The sequence below is a fragment of the Dermacentor andersoni genome, chromosome 6, assembly GCF_023375885.2.
Source record: "Dermacentor andersoni chromosome 6, qqDerAnde1_hic_scaffold, whole genome shotgun sequence".
NCBI classification, from domain to species: Eukaryota; Metazoa; Arthropoda; class Arachnida; order Ixodida; family Ixodidae; genus Dermacentor; species Dermacentor andersoni.
The window spans coordinates 24329807-24355322 of record NC_092819.1 but is presented as its reverse complement, the minus strand read 5'-3'; the positions used below and the strand labels follow the sequence as shown (position 1 = coordinate 24355322).

Genomic DNA, 25516 nt, shown 5'->3' with positions numbered 1-25516 from the left:
TTTGTGGCAAAGTACAGTGCTCACGGAATGAAACGCGTCAATTTAGGGCTAAGTAATGCGCGCACTTTCGCTTCAACCGGCTGCAGTTCATGTCACATCGACGTAATTCTGGCGCGTACACTTACATCGGAGCCCTCGTCACCTTTGGTGACCAAATTCCTAGCGACATAACATTGTGCTCTCGCGTACTTTGCACATATGTAGGATTGTACTAAATGCTCCGTGTCCTATTTCAATCCGTGAGCACTGTACATGCTTCGTGGTGATATTTTTCGACGTTTAAAGAAAGCTTGCAAAATATGAAATGAAGCCGCGTGACTGCGCTCATGCACTACCGTATTGCAGCGCTCACAACTGCGCTTCGTGCGAATGAACCGTGCGCGCGAACTATGGCGAAGTAAGCGGCCGCTGCTCAAGGCATAGGTTTCACTAGGCGTCAGCATCTTTGGCTGTGGCACATGGAAAGGAAGAGCCGTCGTCCGTGATAAGCGATAGGCGCAACGCACGGTTGAGAGCGCTGCAATACGATAGCGCACGAGTGCAGTCACGTGATTTTACTTCATATTTCGCGCGCTTTCTTTACATGCCGAAAAAAAAAATCGCCACGCAGCATGTACGTTGCCACAAAAAATTTGATTGGTCATTTCTGAGTCCCCTCTATAATGCAGCGAAACGCAGTTGACCCTAAATTGAACATTAAAAATTTTGCATAATTGATTTAGTTAGTTGACTAATAAAGCGGAAAATTAAACTATTCTCAAAAGGGCGCTACATGGGGGCAAACCATATGTCGTTGGTTTCATTCAGCATCGGTTAACCAATTTTTATTAAATCCCTGGTTCGAGTTACGTGAAACACCCTGTACAGCAAATATCTGTCGCTTAAGCTGACGCGAAATTTTGGGTGACTTTTGCACCCGTATTTAGTCGAAACCCGAGTTGTGAGCTCAGAAGAGCATCTTTAGAAGTGCACAACATATAGCACGTCGAACCTCGGTATAACGAACACGGATATAACAAGGTATCGCATATAACCATCTAAATTACTCGGCGAGATTACTCCGCGATATCAGCCTGTAACAATTATATGTTTATAACGAATAGCAGATGATAACGAAAGCATCATCCAGACGGATACAACTTCGTTATATCGAGGCTGAACTTACCAAGTGAAGTTTAGTGCGCAGGAGCTGCACAAGGCGTCACGATGCACACTGCACTAGAAGGCTACGCGGGTTAGTTATAACCATCTCAGATTCTTCAACATACAGCATCCTGTAAGCGCAAGAGCTTATTGTTTATTTAGTTATTCATTTATCTACTTTTCATTTCGCTCCATGCAGAATACAATCCCTGCTGCTGGGGACAGAATCCGAGGAGCCATGTTTAGCAACAGAATGGCCACAGCCACTCGGGCCCAGCGACGCCTAAGTTGACCTGATGCCTCGCTTAGACCGCGCGCTCTACGGTCCACGAAGCGCATTCTTTGCCGCCCTCGCTTCGCGCCGTGTTTCGCTGACCCCCCCGAGGCTCTCCGTTCTCCGAGCCGAGCAAACAAAACTCCCAACTCAAAAGCTAGACGCGAATCGAAGCCACCGCGCTTTGCGCAAGCCGAGAACTCCGCAGACTGCCATTAATGCGTTTCGCGAAGGAAGCGCGCCGCCCGGGAAAGGACATCGCCCCTCAACGTTTCCCAATGCAGGTGAGCCAGCGGCGCCTGCGGCTAAGGGCTCCCTTTCGCAATGTTTTTTCTACCGGCATATGCAGCGAGGACGGGCTGCCCGCGGGCAGGTGAGGTTGCCCAGAAAAAAAAAAGAGAGAGAGACACGACAAATATTCCCGAGAACACACAAAGGACGGGTCGCAGTTTAGATATGCGTGTTCGTTCGGCCTTAAAATGCATGGTGAGGGTGTCAGGAGAGACCCGACACCTGGTCTTGTTGAGCTGTTTGCTGCGCTGTTTCGCAAGATCGATACGAAGAGCGTGTAGCTTGTGCGGCAGGTACAAGCTAATTAGAATGCGGCCAACCACGCTTCCACGAATGTAAATGCGGACGCTATAGGTGTCGTTGTTTATTAGTTGATTCAGTATGGTAAGTTTGGCTAATGAAGAGCCCGCTGTAGCAAAGTCGTAGCTAAACGAACCCCCCCCCCCCCACCCCCCCGGCACCCGCGCACGCACGCACACTAAGAAAACACTAGACGAGATTACAATGTGGCCCTTCAAAGAGAGACAAACTCTTTGGTATATCTCTCTCTTCGAAAAGAATGCTTACGGCTTTAAAATTGTATTGGAAAATGGCGGAATTATCATAACCGATATAGACACCGCTTCTGGATCTGGCCTCATGCACAAAACCTAAGAAACGTTAGTTCGTTATGGCTCACTGCGCGAGCAAACGATCTGTTTATCGATCGTGATCAAGCGTGTATCACAGCACACACAAAGGCATGCATACAGAGCGCCAGAGCACACTTAGTTAATGCTGAAATTCTTTCCCATAGATCGTACGTACTGCGCACTGCGAAAGAGCAGTATGACAATACCCAACGCGAGAAGACGGCGTGTCTATGTAGAAGAAGCATTCACTATAAAAATGTAAGAACCATGCTAAAAGGTGCAGAAATGCACTCATACCTCGATTTAGCGTAACTAGATTTTACGAAATCATCAATTTAACTAAACGCTTTCGGTTCCACGATACATATCCGTGGTGGCTAATGCGTCGAAAACCTCGAAACAACGAGCCGAACTCAATGTCTGACCCAATATAACTAAGTTTTCCTTTTAACGAAGTGCTTATCGGGTCCTTCGTTCACTCGAGGTTTATCTGCGGCTGCGCATGCACCAAGTTTTGTATCCTTTTTACGTTGACTCACAATGCTTTCACAACATGTCGATGTCTTGAACTAGCGCCAACAAACGCTCAGGGCAAAACGCCGTGGTCGTTTGCTTCTGTGAACTTTTCGCCAGTGTCTTGATTTATCGAAGTCCCTCGCCGTCTTAACACTGCTCCCTATGAGAGCCGTTTCGTCGCTGCGATGATTTGTCGCAGCGTCTCCGCGCTCTTCTCTCGCCCAGCTTCTCCGTCGCCCGAGCATGCCCACTTTCCGCTCTTCGAGGGCGACGACAGCGCGACGGACGCGACACCAGTCACTACACTGACACGCCGTAGCGTCGAGTCGTCGCTGGAGCACGTTCTCCGAGCTCCTTCGGCCGGGGGTCCATATACCACTGTCGAGAGAGGGAGGAGAAGGACGCGGAGCCTTCTGCATGCTCGTGATAAAGGCAACGCGGACGGCGGCTCGAGCGCGTGTCTTTAACGAGGCCCTGCGCCGGCGCATTAGCGTTAATTGAACGAGCACGCTGCCGCCGCCGCCGCTTCAACACCAACGCCCGCCCTCTGCTCCTGGCCTCCTCTCTTCCGACACGCGCCCCGACCCCCTCTCTTCTCTTCGCATCCTCTCGCATGCCTACACATGACGCTTCTCTACCCTCCACTGTACGGAGACGAGTGCACACGGGAGATTCGAAGGGGTGGAGGGAGGGGCTGGGGAGGGGGGTCTACTTGGCCCTCACCCAGCCTGGTAACTCTGACATAACGAAGCCGCAGGGAGGAGTCCCGATCACCAGTTGTGCCGACCGTGCTTCCTCGTGCGTTTTGATCCACCATTCAGTACTAATGGCCGGGCGCGGAGAAAAAGGATTCTACCGACGAGTCAGCACCGGCGGCCCATCTCTAGGAGGTGCTGACGCCAGCGCGCGTTTGTCGTCCCTTACGCTGTACCACGGGACGCGGCGCTGTTTCGCCCGCCCCCGGGCATGCATGCATGAACTTAAAGGAGGAGTCGATATTTTAGGCGAAGAAACAGTGCTCTGGAATGGGACAAGAGTAGACAGGGCGCGCACATCTTCTCCTGTTCTAAAACAAATGTTTCTTCTATGAACTATGAAATCGGCCCATATCAGCTCTCTGTTGATCAGTCAATGTATGTATGTATGTATGTATGTATGTATGTATGTATGTATGTATGTATGTATGTATGTATGTATGTATGTATGTATGTATGTATGTATGTATGTATGTATGTATGTATGTATGTATGTATGTATGTATGTATGTATGTATGTATGTATGTACGTATGTATGTATGTATGTATGTATGTATGTATGTATGTATGTATGTATGTATGTATGTATGTATAGGCATACATTGAAACGCGAGTAAAAAATATTTCAGCAGAATGCCAGTTCCGCGAAAGTGCATGGACCTGTCACCGCTCTGCAGCCAGTGTCTAAGCACAAAATAGTTCCAGACGTACATATTGGAGTATGAATGATGTCACTGCTACAAATCTTAGGCGAACCAGGCAACGCAGGAATGCATTTGAGTCATTTGTGCTTTGTTCGCTTTTGAATTCATGCCGATAGGACGTAGGTACCCTCTGTTCCTGTAATACAAATATACTGCAGGCCACAACTGCCGCAGCATCCTGTGGTGTATTGCGGCGGTTTCGCCGTAGCCGGCACTAACCTGCCTAGCTAAGTAGCAAGACAAGTGGGCTGTAGGGATGCCTATACTCTCCAGGCCAGGCCCATATCCCGGAAACATAAGCGAAGCCGCGAGGCCTCAAGCACGCTCGGGGATCAGCGGTGGTTGGCTGTCAGCGTTATGAACCACAGGTTTATTGTTCTGCACGTTACGTAAACTGAACGATACTTCTTCATCCTCTCAATATAAACTAGAACATCGCTTACCCATTTCTTATGTCTAACCCATGATATTGTTTCTATCTCAAGTTACACAATTCATTCATATATCCATAGGTTGTTGCGCGGTGCCTTCCTCTTCAGCTTTTGTTAGTCTTTCCAGGTTGTCTTACGCGTTAATTTTGTCACGTGATTACACTTACTAAACCCTCCTTTCACCGACTTTTAAGAACTTGCACCATACTCAATACACCCCACGTGCTTGTTTTTCTTCCTCAACGAACTGCATAACGTCAGTTTATAAATAGTAGTAAAAGACACAGCCTACCGTCACGGGGAGGCGAATGTTGCAAAAACATCGCACTTTCCAGCCGACTGCAACAAACGCAGAGGGTTGGCCAAACTTCCGGCCCTTCCATGAGCAGGATACGTCGAGTGTGTGGCGCCCGTGTAAATTTGGGCAGCGGCAACAACCAAGAGTTCGTGACAAGAAGAGACGCTCGACGCGAGCGAGCGAGACCATGCGAGGACTCAGCGGGCCGGAATTAAGCAAAGGCACCACGCGTCTTAATTACGCTCAACGCGCCCGACATTTGCAGCCCGGGCGACGACAGGCGTCGCTTTTAGGAACCGGCGGGCGAGCTACAAACTGAGAGAGAGCGAGAGATAAAAACCTTGGTGCCGCGTTTTGAACGCCGTCCCAGCGCGTTTCTTTGTTGCGCCGAGCATCGCTAATTGAGGAGTCGGCTGCAGGGTCCGCCCGGCCACTCTTCCGTGGGGCCGCAAGTGCGAGCTCCGGCTCAAGGATGTGGGGTGCGGGTGTTTTGCGCACCCTTCGAGGCGCTGCCGTCCGAAAAACCAGGACTGTTGATGTTGTCTGCATGTGCAGGCATAGCGCTAATGTTCAGCTCTTCCGCCAGAAGGCGAAAACAGACACACGGTGCAGCGCAGACTTACAAAACCTTTTCTTTCTTTTATTTTTTGTGGTAAACATAGGAAACAGCAGACGATGAGACGCACTAGTAAGCTTTTGCACAGATTGTCAGGATGTGTTAAACAAACTTACTAAATTCAAGAAGGCTGTGAAGAAGCTTCTTCTCACTGATGTGTGTTAACTTCTGTTGTTGTGATGTGCCGTTTTCTCCATTTTTCTTTTACTTCGGGGGGAGGGGCACAAGTGAACCTTGGCGTGTTACTAAATTCTGGAGTGTCAATCGTAAGAATACCTTAGAATTGTATACAATGTCACTGCTGCATGTAGCGTTGTTGTGATGATTTCTGCTGCTTGTTGCTGCATAGGATGGCTTGGCCTCTCAGGTACTTGTGCCTTTAGCCATGTGCCCCAAGATAATGTACGCAAATTGTCTTAAGTAAACACCACAACAGCAGCAAACAAACCTATATGCTTGGAGAATTGGTAATTCATGGCAACGGTGGACACAGCCCGCAGAAGTGTACTTTCCCAATCCATATAAATTCTCTAGAATGTCTCTTTTTTTCTTCTATGAGACCTGTAGACTGTCTCTAGATATCCGGTCCACTTATGTCCCCACACGTTTTCAAGACCGCTGTCTATAAACTTTGAGAAATTTATGAGAGAAATTAAAATTAAATTTAAACTTTGAGAAACTTAAATTGAGAAATTCCGGCCCGCTGAGTTATCCATTTGGAACTGGCTGGGCTTCAAGTAGATTGAAGAACATAGAACCGTTAATGAATTTAGGCAGCACTCTATTAATTTCGTACTCTGAAAAAACCACAAATCTAGATGAAGGAAAATGTGTCTAAAGAACTGCACAGACGCTGATTCTGGTAATTCAGTGTTATAGGCAAAGGAATTATTATTATTATTATTATTATTATTATTATTATTATTTGTTTTGAACACATATACACATATACACAGGTATCAGGAAAGGGAAAGCGAGGAGCAGGCTGGCAACTGCCACCGGAAGGGGCACAACGCCTGCCTACTCCTCTGAAGGGAGGTGACAGCAACACAGAAATGGAAGATAGGAAGGAGGGGAGGAAAAAGGAAAGAGGAAAGATGAGATAAAGATGAAAAGCAGACACACAAACACGTCTAACATCTAGTGGTATGTCATGCACTCATCTAGTGGTACATCATACTCTTCTTGTAGTCACTAAACGGCCCCTTTGCATCTATTGCGACACAGTCACTGATTTCTTGTTGCGAACTAACCAGCTTCTGCTAGTCGGCTCAATAGTTACACACAGAGAATATGGTTTGATCGTCTCCCTTATACGTAGAATCTAAGGTAGGCCGCTTTTATCTCGTCTGTCTTGTCGCATCGTTCGGTATTTTCACCCCTTCGAACAATGTACAATGCCAAAAAAATCTTTCAGAGCGGTCTTAACAGGTTGCTCTGACATATCTCTTGAATGACACTGTTAATTTCGTGACTGTTTGCACATGAAACAACGGAGCCTAACTGAAAGGTGCTGCGTCACAGTTAACACGACAATGATGATTCTCCAGCTTGTTGTGAATGCGGACAACTGCCTGTCTCGTGCTACTACATTAAGGTGTAAGGGGTTACTTACTGCTCGAGGACAATATGAATAAGTCCGTGGACAATGTGGGATGCGTCAGCCAGGTTATGGAGTTAGCGTCTTAATAGTGACTCATCATTGACTCTCCATTGTCACAAGCCATAAGCCATAATCTTTGTCGTCGTCATGCACCACCGCCACGAAATTATACGGCCTGCTATAATGATTCACCATCATCACAGCCTTGACTGTCATATTCGCCATCATTCCGGCTAGTCATTATGGCAATCAACATGCACCACCACCACATACCAGTGCCATTCTCTTTCCCTCAGGGCTCTCAGCTTCCTCACCACCATTAATCCTCCTTGTCTAGCACGAAGTTAACAAGGCAATACCATTAGGCTTATAGAGCGGGTCACACAAGTCTTGGTACGGGAGTCTCGTATGACATACGTCCTTAACGTGAACGAATCAACTCAGGAAATAAGCGAAGTCAAGGAGCCAAGCAACGTACGTGAAAGAACACCCCTCCTTCTTTTTATCTATTTGGACTGGCCCGTTTGCCGTGATGTGGCGTTGCCATATCCATGACCAGCATCTGTTGGTGTGCGGACTCAGAGTGTGAACGGGTCCAACTGAGGCCAAACTACGTTACAGTATCTTGGACCTTCCCTCTGAGCCAATGCCGTCGTACAACGCTCGGCACGCGTAAAATAAACATCTTGAATGGCATCGTGAATGTGACGCGTTTATGACGCGTGAGCCAAACGCCTGCAATACCTTGATTTCCGGACAGAATGAAGATCTCTAATCACCGCTTTAATGCGAATTAGGCCTCCTCTCATGAACTACAAACCCCCGTTCTACGCGGTTTAGAAAGCGGTACGAAAGCTTACGAACACAGCACCGAGGCAGAAATCCCACCGTCGACCTGAAATGAGTGATGAGCGAACAGCAGAGGCTTTCTCCGCAGAACACCTGTCGTACCTGGAACCATCGCACGCATACCGCAAATCTCGCACGCTGTTTTTCCGGGTCGGCTCTTCTTTAACGGCTCGAATGAGTCTCGGAATAATGAAGAGCTTACAGCCCTCATGCATCTAAGCAAAACAATCTCACAGCGGGCGAAGCGCAAGGAAGCACAACAAGAAGACAGGAAGCCTCTAAAGCCTCCGGGAACAGACATGCTCAGCGTTCCTTTTGCATAACGATCAGGACATTTTGAATTCCAGAGAGCGTCGAAGAGGCAGAGCAGAAGCCAAGAGGGCTTCACCTTAAGGCACCCGCTCCGGAGGCTTTTGTCTGGAAACCCTCGCCCTCATCACCCTCTTCAACCCTTGTCCTCTCCTCCCCGCCTCCCACGCATCCACCTTTGACTGCCTTTTCTGGAAAATCATTCATACTGTCCTTTCACCACTTCCAGCACTTTCTTCCTTTTGCTTCACGCTGCCAGACTTATTATTAGAGCGAGAAAGCTCTGTCCCCTTGTGCCACATTCCCTTATGCTTTGACATCGATGGCCCAGCAAGATGACAAAGAAAAAAAAAAAAACTGTCCGAGAAATAAAGGGCATATAAGAGAAGGGGGAGGGCGGGGGGCGTTGAGCAGTGCGTAGAGTCGAGAGGACGATACTTGGGGGCGATTCAATATTCGCGCATCGACAGCGCGTTCAAAAACATTCCAAGAATAAGAATGCCCCCAGGAGGGCGGAGATGATAAATGAAGCCCGATGCGACGTCTATGCGGCGCCGTATGGCTGCCAAATAAAGCCCCCAAGGGGTTTTCTTTCTTTTTTTCGCTCTCCGGTTCATCTTGCCTTTCATCACGTTTCTTTCCTCTTTGAATGCTAAGTCTGTTTTTGCATACGAGTCACTTTTCTTCCCAGCCTTAAATGCAGGTACGCCATGCGTTGATTTTTGTAACGTCGCCGCGTGCGGTTTCTCCCTCGCCGGCTTACTCTCGACACTTGCCTGCTAGGAAAAGAACATCCGAGTCAGCGCTTTTCTCTAGTTTGCCGACTCTCACCGGGCGTTTGGTCGAGAGTTCACTCGCGGTAATAATGGAGCAGAAATGTTCGTGGCGTAGGAGTGTTTCTCAATACGGGAGGGCGATGTGTACTGTTCCCGGAGTTCTTGGCCGTCGGTTTTGAGGTCGCGGTGCTCTTAAGAATTCGTCAGTTCTTTCCTGCTTGCGGTTGCGAAACTGGTTTGCGCTTTCTCTTTCTCCGGGACTACGTTTGTTACTACGACGAAAAGAGCGAAGAGTGTAACACAGTAACGTTAAAAAGCGAACTCAGCCGGAGTCTATGCGACGAATGGAAGACCTGAAAATAGCTTCCCTATTCTTTAGGCAGTCCGTGGTATAGGTTGGGTAAATAACGACAATATTATCAGATATTGTGGTAGGAAATGCACGTCCCTATCCGACCCACCCGGTCCTAACCAACTATTCTGATGATGGAAGCTAAGATTATTAATTATAGCCTAGAACTTAGTCAAAAATTAGCAATATATCGTAACTCCAAATGGCTGCCAACTGGTAATCCAGCCGGCGCAACGCTGTCGTCAGCGTAAATTCGAGGCTGTCACGTAGGAGGAGCTTGAATAAGCCAGCCACTTTTTGCGCACATGATAGTGTTACGTGCCGCTTCAGTCAATGAAGAATCGAACATCTGCCTTAAATTCACGTTGCCTTTCTTTCGCTTTGACAATCGTGAAATCCTTTGAGTAGGCACAACGCAACTGCGGTTCTTACACTGTTACGTAGCCTAACCAGACAACGATACGCTTACTTGTAGACTAAGCAGCAGGAGAAATCGAGGAGAAAGATTGAGAAGCAGAGAAGAATAGCCATGAAGGAATCAGGACGACGACCATGGTCGCAGCATTAAGCATTAAGGAGAGGGCAGCGGTACTCGTAATAAAGTAATTGAATTAAGATAGTACGAGCCTACGCTCCAACCTCGAGTCACTATGAAGAAGAAATAGTTTTATGAAGACGTTGATTTAGTGATGATAAAAGTACAAGCTCAGTATACTGTTGGCACGGGCGACTTCAATGCAAAAGTGGGGGAAAAGAAGGCTGGTGAACAAGCAGTTGACAACTACGGCATCGATTTTAGGGAACCCTAGAGGAGAGATGTTAGTAGAATTCGCGGAAAGAAATAAGCTCCGAATAATGAATATCTTCTACAGGAAGCGCAGGAACAGATAATGGAGCTGGAAAAGCCTATTGGAGAAACAAGATGTGAAATGGATTTCATACTTTCTGCGGATCCCAGCATTGCCATTTCTTGGGCGTGTTGGTAAACGGACTTGGAGAGCATGTTTAGCACCAGCAAACAAGGACGGAAGGGAGACGACACCAAAATGCGCTAGTGGTGCATTGTGGTGTCGTCTCCCTTCCGTCCTTGTTTGCTGGTGCTAAATATGCTTTCCAAATCCCAGCATACTGCAAGATACAGAAGTGCTAAGTAGGGTAAACTTCAGTGATCATACGTTAGTGAGGTCTAGGCTTTACCTCAACATGAAGAGAGAAAGAGTAAAATTAGTCAAAAAGAAACAGGCCGACCTCGACGCAGTAAGGGTAAAAGCAGACCAATTCATCCTGGTGCTTGTAAATAAATATGCAGCCTTAGAACAGAGAAACGAAGATCACATAGAGGTAATGAATGAAACTGCAACTAGTCTGGCTATAGAAACAGCGATTGAAGTAGGAAGTAAGGCATCGAGGCAGCTAGTAGGTAAGCTCTCCAAAGTAACGATGGACCTAATAAAGAAGCGACAAATAATGAAAGTGTCCAACTCAAGAGATCAGATAGAATTTGCGGAACTGTCAAAACTGATCAACAAAGAGAAAGTAAGGGATATTCGAAATTGTAACGTGAGAAAGGCTAAGGAAGCAGTAAAAAATGGTTGCAGCATGAAATCAGGGAGAAGAAAACTTCGCATAGGACAAGCCTAGATGTATACACTGAACGATAAGCAGGGTAATATCATCAGCAATTTCGAAGATATAGAAAAAGCAGCGAAAGAATTCTATACTGACCTGTACAGTATCCCAAGAAGCCACGCTACCTCGATTCCAAGTAGGATACAGATACAGAGGCTCCTTCTATAACTAGTGATGAAATTAGAAAGGCCTAGCAAGACATGCACCGGGAAAAATTGGCAGGGGAAGTTGAAAGAACAGTCGATTCAATCAAAGATGGAGGAAATATCACGCGTGAAAAGCTTGCAGCCCTTCATACAAAATGTCTCACGACTGTAACAGTTCCAGAGGACTGGAAGAATGCAAACATACTAATCCGCTGAAAGGAAGACGTTAAAGAATGGAAAAATTATAGGCGCATTAGCTTACGTTCAGTGTTTCATAAAATAATCGCCAACATAATTTCTTACAGAATAAGGGCAACACATGACTTCAGTCAACCAAGAGAACAGGCTTGCTTCAGGAAGGGATACTCCACGATGGATCCCATCCGTGTCATCAATCCCGTAATCGAGAGGTTTGCAGCGTGCAGTCAACCTCTCTATATGGCTTTCGTAGAACATGAAGAGGAATTTCATTCAGTAGATATATTAGCAGTCATAGAGGCATTACGTAATGAAGGAGTACAGGAGGCATATGTGAATATCTTGAAAAATATCTACAAAGATTCCACAGCTACCTTTATTCTCCACAAGAAATGCAGAATTATACCTATAAAGAAAGGGGTCAGGCAAGGACACACAGTTTTTCAAATGCTATTCACTGCATGCTTGGAAGAAGTATTCAAGCTATTAAACTGAGAAAGCTTAGGATTGAGGATCAACGGCGAATATCTCAGCAACCTTAGGTTTCCAGATGACATTGTCCTGTTGAGCAACGCTAGAGACGAATTTCAACAAGTGACTGAGGACCTTAACAGAGATAGTGCAAGAGTGGGGTTGAAGATTAATATGCAGAAGACAAAGATAATAATGAATAACCGGGCAAGGAAACAAGAGCTTAAGATCGCCAGTCAGCCTCCAGAGTCTGCGAAGGAGTACGTTTACCGAAGTCAATTACTCACAGGGGACCCTGATTATAAGAAGGAAATTTACAGAAGAATAAAAAATGGGTAGGAGTGCATACGGCAGATATTACCAGATCCTGACTGGAAGCTTACCACTCTGATTGAAAAGAAAGGTGTACAATCAATGCATTCTACCGGTGCTAATATATGGGGCAGGAACTTGGAGGTTGACGAAGAAGCTCGAGAACGAGTTAAGGACCGCGCAAAGAGTGATGGCACGAAGAATCTTAGGCGTAACATTAAGAGAGAGGAAGAGAGCGTTGTGGATCAGAAAGCAAACGGGGATATCCGATATTCTAACTTACAATAAGAGAAAAAAATGGAGCTGGGCAGGCCATGTAATGCGTAGGATATATAACCCTTGGGCTATTAGAATTGCAGAACCGGTGCCAAGAGAAGGGAAGCGCTGTCGAGGACGGCAGACGGTTGGGCGACGAAATTAGAAATTCGCAGGCGTCAGTTGGAATCGGTTGGTGCAGAGCAGGGGTAATTGGAGATCGCAGGGAGAGGTCTTCGTCCTGCAGTGGACATAAAATAGGCTGATGATAATGAGATGTGCTGATAATAAATATGTTGATTGAAAATAAAAGTCATACCACAATGAATTTCGTTTTTCACGATTTTATTTGTTTTATTAAAGGGCACACTCAATGCGTTTTTTATTTTTAACCTTATTTTGTTTGCTAAACCTTTTAAGCCTATTTTAACCTTCTTTTGTTTAATAAATTATTTGGTCACCAAGGTGACTATCGCTTTATGGATCACCATGATATACTGCCAGTGGCTCTGTGGCGACACTGGAAACGTTCTTGGCCAATGTGAGGTCTATACGCGACCGATGACGCGTCGTGGCCACACTGATGTTCGTGCAACATTGAATACCAAACCCTTCCAAGAGAAACGCCACGGACCACTTTCTGTCTGGCCAAGATACGCCTGTGTTGAAATCGCCCACAATTACGACGGTAGTGGAGTCGGCGGGGGTGATCCAACCAGAGGTGCACACGCTCGGTGTTTGCGGCACAATATTCGTCCGTATGACGTGTCGCCTGCCATCACCGCGCATATTCCCGCTTCTGTTCACGGCGGTGTTCTTCGTAGGCGCGCTGTTCTTCCGCAGTCATCACCGCACATGACCTAGCCATTGCACGGGCGGAAGGGAACTGAAATAAGGTTACGTGGTTTGCCTATAGAGCCCGTGACGTCAAGCCTCAGTCCATATTAAACAGCGTTTATTCAGGCTTTACTGTTCTTATTACGATAATTTTTTTCACAATACGTTTTGACACTTCTCGCGATTAATCGTAGCTGGGTCATACCCGGCGACACGCTTTTGCTTTATGCTTTAGCTCTTTTAGCTCTGGGATGGCGGCCATCTTTTCTGCCTACGCACACAACCCGCCAGAGCCTAGCGTATAGCAGTTTCGCTTTAAAAAGAAAGAATAAACAACCAAAAACGTTGTTAGTGTGCTCGGTTCACGGAAGCGCCAGCCGGAGTTCGCCGGCGGTGTTGTTAGACCTAACAGTAGGCCAAACAAGTAATTAACGCCCGCGACTACGTAAGCTGCAGCGTTTAATTGCCATTTCGGAAAAGCCGGTAGAGACAGACTTTGCGTACCACTCAGCAAAAGTAAAGGTTTTGAGCCATTGCGGAGTCTACGGTACATATAGGGCGAAACTGTGGACACGAGCCGAGTTCCAACTTGCGCGATTCCGACCCTTTCATCCTCTCTTCTTTTGCTTCTTTGCTCTCGTGCCATCAAGAAAGGTATTCTGTCGATAAACTTTACGCCAGTTCTTTTCTTTCAGATTATCGTTTCTCCACCGCAGTCCCATCCCTCCACCACATTTTCCTTTTGTTTTGCCCTCGCGTACGCTGTTGCACGTTATGTCCACAGAACACTTCGATCCCGAGGCACTCTGCGCAGACTTCCGGTGGCGCTCCGGAAGGAAGAAAGAAGAAATAGACAGAAACGGCCCTAACAGCACCGGCGGCAGTGTCAACCCAAGGAGCAAGGCAGATGTGCCTTTCCTTTTTTTTTCCACGGCGGAACTCGCGCCATCGAACGCATTGAATATGCAGATTAAGTTGTCGCACCCTGTAGAACTCAAGGCTTGTCGCTCCTCCGTGCGCCGCCTCTCCGCCCCCGCGTGCCCGCCCCGACCACTCCGTGCCCTGCTCCGTCTTGCCAATAGCTTTGCATACGCACACACATCGCTCGAGTGGCTCGCCTTGCTTGTTTGCGTTGGCCCCTTTGTTATTGTCCGATGATCGCCGTTCGTCCCAAAGTATTGTGCGGCCGGCTTCGAACGAGGACCTTGGGCCGCCGCGACAACGGGCTGTTGGCATACCAATGAGACGCGGCGTAGCGCACCCAAGGAGCGCTCCTCTGGGAAGACTCGGAGCACCGGGGCATATACAGGGCGCCGTCGTGTCCACCATTCTTTATGCGAGACCAGTGGGCGCTTCCGCACATGTACACGTGCGTGCCCGTGTATGCGTTCGCGTGTGGGTTCCGACAGGCATAGACTATAGTCGAGGCAGTGTGGCGTGAACACTGAAGAAAGGCAAATGAGATTGCAGGAGTGCGCGCGGAACACATTACCTGTGCCGCAGTGCCTAGCTAGCTTAATGGGACGGACGCTGAGGTACCGGTTTGGCGTGAACGTAAGTCATATATCTCTGTTTCTCTTTCTTTCTTTCGGCAACACACAGCGTAAATGTCCTTTCCTCATAGTACATTTGGAACCGTACGACAGCTGTAAAGGGAACTCATTCATTCATTCATTCATTCATTCATTCATTCATTCATTCATTCATTCATTCATTCATTCATTCATTCATTCATTCATTCATTCATAAATGCAGCGGGCTCTACCGCCGAGTGAGGAAATCCAACGAAAACCGTAAGCACCAACATTTTGAGGGCTTGCTTTTTTCTCATGTCATAAATAGGAAGCGGTGAAGCGCGGTTAATCGGTGACAAGTCCACGTTGCCGAGGGCCCGACAGCGTTGACGGTAAATAGAAGACGAACGGAGGCACTAGATGACCTCTCAGCTCCTGGCGCACTTTGGCAGGTACGAGGAAAAGACAACACGGAGAGAAATTTTATAATAGGTAATGGGGCTGGGAAACACAGTCTATTCATCACGTGGCGAGGAAGGTTGTGTACGCCATCGAACTACGCGCGCCGACTGTCTGAAGCAAGACTGCCACTACGTTTTGCGGTGAAGTGGTAGCATGGAAGCATGCTGAGCGTAGCGCAGGGGCAAAGTTCAATAATTCATATCTCGCTTAAACAAAAATTTCAAACGAAATGAAGATGTAAGTGGAACGAATTTATACAAGCCTATCTAACTAACTTTGTGTCTTATTTTTTACGAGTTGTACCTCATTGCGAATACCGTGGACGAAAATGGACCAAAACCTACACTTCTGCATGTTTGACATGCTTTTTAAAGAAAATTCCTACAGTGTATTGGCGTGTAAATAAGTTTGGTGTAGATTAACGCTTTGCAGGGGCAGTCTACTAAAATAATTAATGTAGACAAGTCTTTAGTAGGTTTGCCAGGTAAAAATGCCAATTTCGCAAATTTTTCTCTAAATTCGAGGCTCCTGAGAGACTCTTTCTGGCCGAAGTTGCCAATAAGCACTTTTACAAATCGAAGACAAATCGTCGGTTCAGTAAGCAAAGTTGTGAAGCGTTAGGCCCTAAGTTAACTTTCATATGAATTTTCTTTGAGAATGACGGTTCTCGTAATTGATCAAACTTTGAAAGCACGTCCCATGGCTTGAAGTTTCTTTGAAGCGAGAATATCTTGTGAGATCACTGTGAAAAGTAGTAAATAGCCGTGATTTTTTAAATTAAGATCTGATATGGCCGATCGCCGCTCCTTGGACACTTGGTGTGGGATACGTCAAAGAATTTAGAAGAAATAGACAAGAAACCAAGAGTGGACAAACCGACGGACATGCCAGAAAAGCGGTGGTATATCACTCTTTCGAACCATTGCTCACTCACATGCATCACTTATTTCCTCAGTATCTCCGCTCGTCGCACACGTGACAGATTAGGCGTGTTTTAGCTATAGTGGATTGGCATAGAAACTCACAGAGAAATTACAATCAGCAAAGCCTAAAAGTATACCTTCTGTACATTGCTTAACTGTGACAAATGAATGAAAAATAATAAAAAGAAGGCGCTGGCGCACACACTGGAGAAACAAATTTGCGCTATATGCTGATCATAAATGACACTTTAGTTCCATTCAAGAGGTCATGAGCATCGTACTAGAAACCCACCGCCGCACTAGAGCTTCAGCGACCTGGACAAAACGAAACTCGCGACACGCGAGCGCCACACGTGAACGGCGCTCGAAACCAGAGCGATCGATCGCTCCTTCCCTTCTCCGGAGATGGCGCTACGTCCTACAACAAAACGGCGAGCCTAAGTGCCAGACAAAAACATCGCAATTTTGCTCGTTTGAAACGGGTAGCTTCGGTTCTAGTAACGAGGTAATTTGCGAACTCACGAAACTTTCACGAAACAACGGGATCGTGTTGGACTGGGCCGGTTGTTGCAATATGAGACGTCATTGAAACAGCATGCCAAGAAGAGGGAAGCACATGCGTTTGCCTATTCATGTTAAGCGTCCTGTCTTTGTGCGGTTCGCTTCACGTTCCACCAGGCAATTGAGCTTCCTCAGCATGGGAGCAACAAACAGCTCTGGTGAACGCACCAGTGGAGATTTTTATCAGCTACATAGGAAATGCGCACATTGAACTATATACAGGGTCTCCCAGCTAACATTAGTTAAACTGTGATCACAAAAAAGAAAGAAAAAGAACAACGCGGTGCAAGTTACAGTTAAAAGACCTAGCGTATTCGTTGGTAAGAGCTGTGACGAATGCGCGCAGTTGGTTTCACAATTGTAACCTTACACCGCGAAGCGCACCGCTCCGGGAATGCCTAAATTGCGGTGATTGCCAGTATCAAGAATTGGCCTAAAGGCCGATCAGCTTTTAGCCAAATTGCCAAAATTGGTCAAATTTTCCCCTGAAAGTTTATTTAAAACCACCAGTGCGCAAGAAAACACAGGATAGACGCGAAAAAGTGTTGAGACTTTCCTTCCGTTGGCACACGCAAGAATATGTTCGGAAACAGTATCGACACTTATTCCAAGACCAAGAGAGTTTGAGAGAACAAGAACAGTACAGGGTTACATGTGAAAGAAGAGCCTATTCAAGGAACAGACTAAACAGACGGCAACTGGCAACGTGACACTGCTACCAAGTTCAGTTACGCTGTTGCGTCTTTCTCTATGAACCTTCAACATTCACTTCCTAAACACTTGGTGCCAGCAGCAGAAGGACAGGAATATGAGTCAGCAGAGCGACTTTTCGGGCGAGGTACCACATGTTGACGCTTAAGAAAAAAAAAAACACGAAATAACCGCGAACGCAAATACGAACATAATAATAATAATAATAATAATAATAATAATAATAATAATAATAATAATAATAATAATAATAATAATAATAATAATAATAATAATAATAATAATAATAATAATAATATTTATTCAGTATAGTTAAAACAGTATACAAAACGGAAGCGCCGAAGCCACAAGAGGGCTTGTGCGGCGACAACCGGCAGCCGCGGCAATCTACGCGCCACACTAGAACTCCATCAGAAGCTGGTTGTGCATTTGGCACAACCATCACACATTATCAAAGATGCACTGATAACATCAGTACATATTAAAGGTTCTCTAACGCTTGAACAGCAACTCTCAGTGTTTTGCGGGTGGACAAAGAAAATACATCGTCCGGTAGTTCATTGAAGATAGCAGGAACATAATAGCGTCTTGTTGCTTTACCGTAGTGAGTGCGCACTCTCGGTTTAAGATAACGAGGAACAGATAACGCCCTAATACACTAATCCAGCCAAATTCCTCGGCTTCGGTCTCGTTTCTCGGTACTATTCGTTTTTCTTTCTTTCCTAATTTAATAAGAGTAGGGATTGCCAAGCTACGAATTGCGCTTTTGATATACAAGCTTCCACCACACAAGCCTCCTTTTGGCTTAGGTGATCCCATACTCTTCCTCTTACGTATGCTGTGTTGAAATAGAATTTTTTTTATTATTATTATCATTATTATTATTATTATTATTATTATTATTATTATTATTATTATTAGTTTACTATTTATTATTACTATATTATTATTACTAGTATTATTACAAAAGAACTGTTGAAATTCATGATGAAATGCTGATTTATTTTTCTGATTCTTTTAGTTATTTATGCTTTTGTTTTTGTTTGCCATGTCATTGTCTGTTAAAAGGTAATACTACCAACTATTTGTCTGGAAGTTGGTAATAAATGTGCTGTTATGTAAATATGCAACCACATCGCTGTACCGACTCTGCCGGGTCCAGTGGCACAAGGCCTCGTGGACTTAGACAGGCCAGTGTCCTTGTTTTCCTTTTGGATGTGTATACATGAACTATTATTATTATTATTATTATTATTATTATTATTATTAGTAGTAGTAGTAGTAGTAGTAGTAGTAGTAGTAGTAGTAGTAGTAGTAGTAGTAGTAGTAGTAGTAGTAGTAGTAGTAGTAGTAGTAGTAGTAGTAGTGAACGCTTCGGTTATTAACATTTCTGTTCTATCATTTAGCGAAATGTGTATTGGCAGAAAACACGCCACGCTGTTCCAGACTTTTCGTCTGGAACTCCCAGTCTGCGCCTCTGTGCTCTGCTCGGAAGCGTCAGTGCGAGCTGGAAAGAAAAGTACAGGGAGCGGAGTGTGCGTCCTGACCTTGTTTGTTGAAGGCGCCACCGTCCAGGGTCTTTTGCGGCTCTGAAAAGCAGAACAGGCGGGCACGGTAAGCGAAAATGGTTGCCGTAATTCCTCGTTGTGAATAACAACCGAAAATAACCATTCGCGGGCTCCATAAAGAAAGCTGATGAAAACATTCCCGCGTGACTTGGCATCAAACGACAGTTCTTGCATCGTAGTGAATTCGACTTCAAAGAACGCGCCGTAGATAAACGAATGCTGAGAACAGCAGGCGATGAGTTATACAGGCGGTTCTATTATGCGGCAGTAGAAATACACGTCGATAAGACAACTATAGGCAATGTGTACTCAAAGGGGATCCGACACTAAAAATATGGAGGACGCTTAAGCTTCGCCTTTAAGAGTGGAATGCCGATGGCACTCAAAGATCCCTGACTGCTTTTCACGCTTCCCGGCAAGTGCAGCTTATGAATCTATAACGTTTGCCGGGAAACGCTGGCGGCGTACGCTACGCACGAACGCGAGCTTTCTTGGTACAAATGCGGCCTCTTGCGTGGACAGATCTATTACTGTTTCGCACTTGTAATATTTCAGTCTGAGAAGATCTAACACAAAAGGCATGTGGTGCCGGTGTTTTTTTACATGACCTTTGTTTGTGGGCTGTCATTCTCAACCTTCCGAGGAATATATTGTTAAAGAATGAAAGACAAGGTATGGGTAACTTAAGCGATAAAAGAGTGGTTGGGTATGCCTGCTTCGAAATGACATTTTGACGGGAAGATGGTCGATGCTGGACGCCGGGCGCCGACGCCACGTAATCTGCGACAAGCGGTCCTTCGCTACCGCGTTACAACGACGTGTTAACTCCGGTGATTTACCATAGATTTGACTCAACGAAGCGTAAAATCACTGAAATCTTATCTGCACGAGAAATACCGCCTTTCAGCTGACCATCTCGTGGATCGCTTGTAGCGGCCAGCTCGTTTTCCTTCAAGACATCAGTGCCTTTGACGAGGCGCTTGTGTAACGTCTACGGAAAACTGCGCAGAGCGCCAGGTTGCGCAACTTACAAAAGCCTGAAGCAGCGTAGCGTTCGAAAATGCACTGTCGGAAGCGCAATCAAAGCCGGGATTGGGTAATATCAGCAGTCAAACAATGGTAACTGCTGCAGCCTCGAACAACGAAACAAGGAATGTGATCGCGGATATTCCTAGGCTCGTGTCCTAACAAGGAGGCACAATCAGAGTAAGGGAATCTTTTAGCGTAGTGTAAACGCTCTAGGTGCATTGTTATCGTCCAGGCGAGTCGCATCAAGCGCCCGCGGCGGTACGGCCCGGAGACGGCGTAGCTTACCGATGGAGACGAGCTGGTCGAGCGTGCCGTTGTAGGGCGTCTCGGAGAAGGTGTACTTGGCCATGAAGCCGCGCCCCGGGAAGTGGCTCTGCGCGCTGAAGGTCACGTACAGGTCGGGTCCCGTGGACATCATCTCGACCCAGACGTTGTGATTGCAGAGCTGTCCGATGACGGGAGCGCTACCGTCCCGTCCGTCGTGCACCAGGATCACGTCCGGACTGTTGAAGCAGCTGCACGGGTGGAAGCAGAAAGCCGAGTGGGAAAGGGAGACGAGGAGTTAGGCGCGGAACCTGGCGACCCAGTGGCACTTGCGCCTTTTCTCGAGCACTATCGCGCGCTTATCTGCACAATTGGGTATAGTATTAAAGACAACGTGCGAGTGTTGGGCGTGAGCAAATTCCATTTTTCAGCAGCTCCGTAAGCGTGCGGCTTTACAGCAGACGAAATCGAAGAGGTCGCGCTGACTGCTTACAACGCGCCTCGAAGTCGTTTCAATACTGTTCCTCCAGCGCCACCAGGTAGTGAGCTCCCCCAAATTGTGAGCCTCACATTCGCATGTTTCCTTTAAAAGAAAGGAACGTTGTATATGCACCCAAGAAGGACTTATTCGTGGGCTAGTTGGTGTCTACGCGTGCTAAACATGTCGTTCCTGGCTCAAAGTACGGAACACGACGAAAGGGAGACAGGTAAGAGACATAGGAGCGCCATGTATGCACCCATTATCCCAAGAAGCACACATAGCGACTTCATATATAATGTGCTACGTAAGTTCAGGCCGTGACAAAGGTGCGTCGGCTCTACAGACAGGCAGGAGACGCAAAAAATAAAGAGATGAAATAACTCTTATCAACGGCGGTTCAGAAATAGGGGAGTAAGTCCAGCAGATAATGACGATGATGATTGTCGAAGACAAGGGGATGCCTTCAATAGAGGTAAATGATGTTGCTCATGCGTTACGGATTCCTAATTGGCAATTAAGAACAAGAACGACAGAAAGCTGAGCTAGTTGATAAGGATTCATTATGCAAAAAAGAGGTGAGGCGTGCAGACAGGACACAAGAGTAGAGAAGTGTCCTGTCTGCACGCGTTACCTTTTTTTTTTGCATAATGAGGAACAAGAAAATGGCTGTTTCAAAAGGCAAATGCGTGACCCTTCTCGCTTACAGTTGGGGAACAACACGCCGTAATAAGTTGCGAAGCGTCAGCACCTTCCTCCTCCCCCGTTTCCCATGTTTCTCAAGCGGCTAATGAGCGCATTTTGTTAGTTTCTGCATCGCTCTCTCCTTGTATTGTACTGTACGGGGAGCTTCTCGAGGCTTTCATAATCTTTCACCCTTCTTCTACATCGCTGCGGGAACTAATCGGAGAACTAACCACTATTATGACGCAGGTGGGAAACACACCTGAAGTCTCCACGCTGCAGGCGCACTTGCTCGAAGAGCACCTTGACACGTTCGTTCTCTCGCCCCAGGAAGCTGTAGGCGCACTTGATGTCGCGCGGGTACGAGCTCGGGTACTGAGGCGAGAAGAAGCGACCCGAACTGCGGTTGCCGCTCTCCATGAGGAAACTGCAGCGGCTGTCGGCAACGGCCTGACCATCGGTCTCGAACTGGCCTGCGGGGGAAGAACGGCCAATCAGAATTGGACTGTGAGCAAAGGTACGCCAATTATAGAACTATAGAACTTACATCGATACGTTGGAGCACAATCGCTACGCATTCTAGTTTCTCTGTATTGTCTCTTGCTCGAACCACCCTTTAAATTTTGAGATCAACGAAACTCGGCCTCTACTTTAAGGTATTCGCGCCAATTGCAGTCATTTCGGTTATTCGTATTCTTGAACTGTAATTTGGCACACATCTTGCGTGTTCACGCGAGTTTATTTTGTATACTATTTGGTTGTAACTTCATGTGTACTTATGCATCATATGGTGACACTGCACCGGAAATATGGGCACCAAAATTGTCGAAATTCTACTCTAACAGCTTCTTATTCCTTTTCTAGTGCCCTTTTCTCTCTTGCCATATTTGGTTTCTTATTGACCCTTGTATTCTTTACGAAGTCATATTTCTGCATTGAAACAATATCAAATAAATGACTATAAATGTGAATGTGAACGAGAAAGCTATTAGTATGTCTTAAATTCTACTCAGACTAAGTGGTTCCTGAATACTGATATGCAATGTGGATGGACAGCAAATTGCGTGTTGTGGCGTCGTTTATCCGCGGCAATCAGCTCATGTTCGCCATGTGCATGGATAGGTAAATAACGGTGACCCGGTCGTCACTCAAAAATTTTGGCGGCTACGAAAGCACACCTGGCTGATGCGAGCAACAGCGCCGTACCTACGCAAACTAATTCTTTCTCGTTTCGTCCTTAGGATAGCCGCTATCAAATTAGGGAATTTCACTATGTCAGACACAAATGAGTCCTGTATGGTTACAGTTGTCTTTGACAGTGCCCTTTGAAGCGACCTAGTTGAGTAGTCGTTGAGCAGTTGCTACTACCGGGCGTTTCTTGTAGACTTGCAGGAAAGACCCTGATCCACCTACTCTTCTGGCTTCACTGTCTGCTCTTGTGCTGAGGACAAGGCCTTGCCTTGGATTGACCACCCACTGCCTTTGTTGATGCGTGTGTGTTTTTTTTTTTTCGCGAACCCATCTATCGCGTGAATACATCATTACGCACTCGCAAGACTAGTCCCTAGAGGTCTTGAATTGGTTGCAAGCGCGACTTTAGCCTCTCTTTCTATCTCTATTTCTCCCTTTAAATAAATTTGATGCATTCCTTTACAGTCTATTGCTTCCATAAACACACTAGAAAACCCAAACTAAGGTGGCTCGCTAAGGCCTCATGACGATTGCAATGTCCCTTTTTATAAGCGTAGAACAGCGCGTACGCAGACAGCTTGGTGGGAAGATTAAAAACAATACGAGTAATGAAAAACATCTGTATTCTGGCACTCGGTTGGCTATTCAGTGGTCTAAAACACCGATAACAGACACGACCAGAGATATATGTCTTGCAGCAAGTATACAGGTATGACTCTAAGAAAATGTTGAGTCACAACAAGAGCACGGAGAGGGAAAGAGCTGTCACATCTTTTTATCTTTTGAGGTGCTTTGGATAAATAGATATCGGTGCGTAATTTAAATTTTTAAATTGTTATTGCTCCACCACAACGCAAGAATTGAAGACCAATCCGATTATGGCGTGCACTATTCCGTGCACTATGGCAACGGCGTGTGTCGGTCACTCACGTTTGCTGAGGAATCTGTACGTTCCGCGGAAGCCAGAGTTGTTACCCTGGCGCCAGTCGGAGTGGAACTCGAAGATGAGCGCGTGCCCCGAGGAGTAGTGGGTCTGCTCGATGTCGTTGATCTTGCCGCACAGGATTGAGTTGTACGGGCTCCGATTGTTCACCGCCTCTTCTTTGTCCAGGTGCAGAAACAGCTTCACGTAGTCACCGTACACACACCTGGACGTGTGAAACGTTGCCGGCAGAAAGTCAACGACACATCGCAGCATTGTACGGCAAAATAAACTGTTCACGTAGCTGGCCTCAACGTTGTAAAGACAGGCCACACGTGGCACACAAATTTTGCTCAACCAATACGAATAAGAGAAAGAGCGAGAGATGCTGGGAATGTTGGCGTAGTCTATCGCTTATAGCATACTGCTCCAGGTGTTGATTGAGAGCTATGATATACCCAGTGAGCGCACAAACACTCAAACAGCGTAGACACCAACAGACAGGCGCATATACAACGAATATATTGGTCGTTGATCCACCCAGCAGCTGCTTGGAGCGTGCGGAAACGAGGTGTAAAATAAAAGAAACAAGAACAAGTGCAGGAGATCCAACGATTTGGAATCTATATACAGTGAAGCTTTGTGTGAGTGCATGAAGAGTTGAAACACATGTACCGACACACACACACATTCACACAAACACACGCGCAGGCACGCACACACGCACGCACAAGCGCGGCAGCACACAAATTATAACGCGCCTTTGGATAAGCGGAGTTGCTGACTAGGACGCACGCCTTGAACACATCATGGTTTCAGAGGCAGCATACGCATAAGTACGCAGCGCACTTCGAATCCATCCTATCCACAAAAAAAAGCGTTTATTTCCTCATTACCGTGCAGCTGCGGATGCGCGAAGCCGGGCTTTCTGGTTCTTGATTTCCTTCCCCCGCACGACCGGCGCCGCTGCTGCCACGGTGATGATGATGATGATGATTTATTGACATCTCCTTTGAAACGGGGCGATGACAAATAGTCGCCCACCTTGCTTGATTTAACCAGGTATATTGTACATGTTTTTCATTCGAGCATTTTTGTAAACATTTCCATAATGTTTTTTTCTGATCCGGAAGCGCGAAAGCTTGCGCCATCTGGTAGTGCTGCAAGGAACCCAGCGACGCGCGCGGCGCGCATGCTGCTCTGCGATTGGTTCGCCTATTCGGCAAGGGATCAGCCAGGCTACAGCCACAGTGAGGAAAGCCAGCGAGGTTTGCAAAGAAAAGTGTCGCTTTTAGATCTGAACTATTCCGAAACGGTGTTATGCGATAAGAGAGGCAAAAAAAAAAAAAATGACGGCGTGACGGTGGGATTTCCAACTGCAGTGGCGCCGTATGTTTATTAGAATTATTATTTCATCTGATATACACAATAGCAGAACGAGAACGGCTTTTGATAAAACTCTGACTATCAGGACAGTCTTGAAGAATGGCTCAGGTAAAAGTTAAGCTTTTTTTTCTTCCTTTAAGTATGCACTCTGCTTAATTGAAACATCAACTGAGGGAAACAGGTTCATAGAGGCTAAAGCCTACATTTTAAATTATGAATAATGTTATCATTCTAGCGGCTTTTCCGCTATATCTGGCGGATGTTTCGTGTGTTTTATAGGGAAAATGCGCTTGCGATGGACATTGTTGTTCCAAGAAATTTTTTCACAAACATTTCCTGAGCTAACATTCGCAGTAGTCAGGTGAATAGAAGGAAGGATATGGAGGATTTGAACCACATTTCAATACATTATTACACCTTGCCAG

At 46.3% G+C, this 25516-nt stretch overlaps 1 protein-coding gene across 2 annotated transcripts in view; it reads right to left on the bottom strand.

Moving 5' to 3' along the window:
* The window catches only part of LOC126521699 (suppressor of lurcher protein 1-like), a 403584-nt gene that overhangs the window by 212213 nt on the left and 165855 nt on the right, over positions 1-25516 (bottom strand). For both annotated transcript variants that reach the window (XM_050170434.3, XM_055065950.2), the window contains exons 5-8: positions 23714-23931; positions 21855-22065; positions 20452-20681; positions 19117-19158 (exon numbers count right to left, since the gene is read on the bottom strand). In XM_050170434.3, the coding sequence (XP_050026391.1) occupies positions 19117-19158; positions 20452-20681; positions 21855-22065; positions 23714-23931 (701 nt within the window). The remainder of the gene's footprint in view (positions 1-19116; positions 19159-20451; positions 20682-21854; positions 22066-23713; positions 23932-25516) is intronic.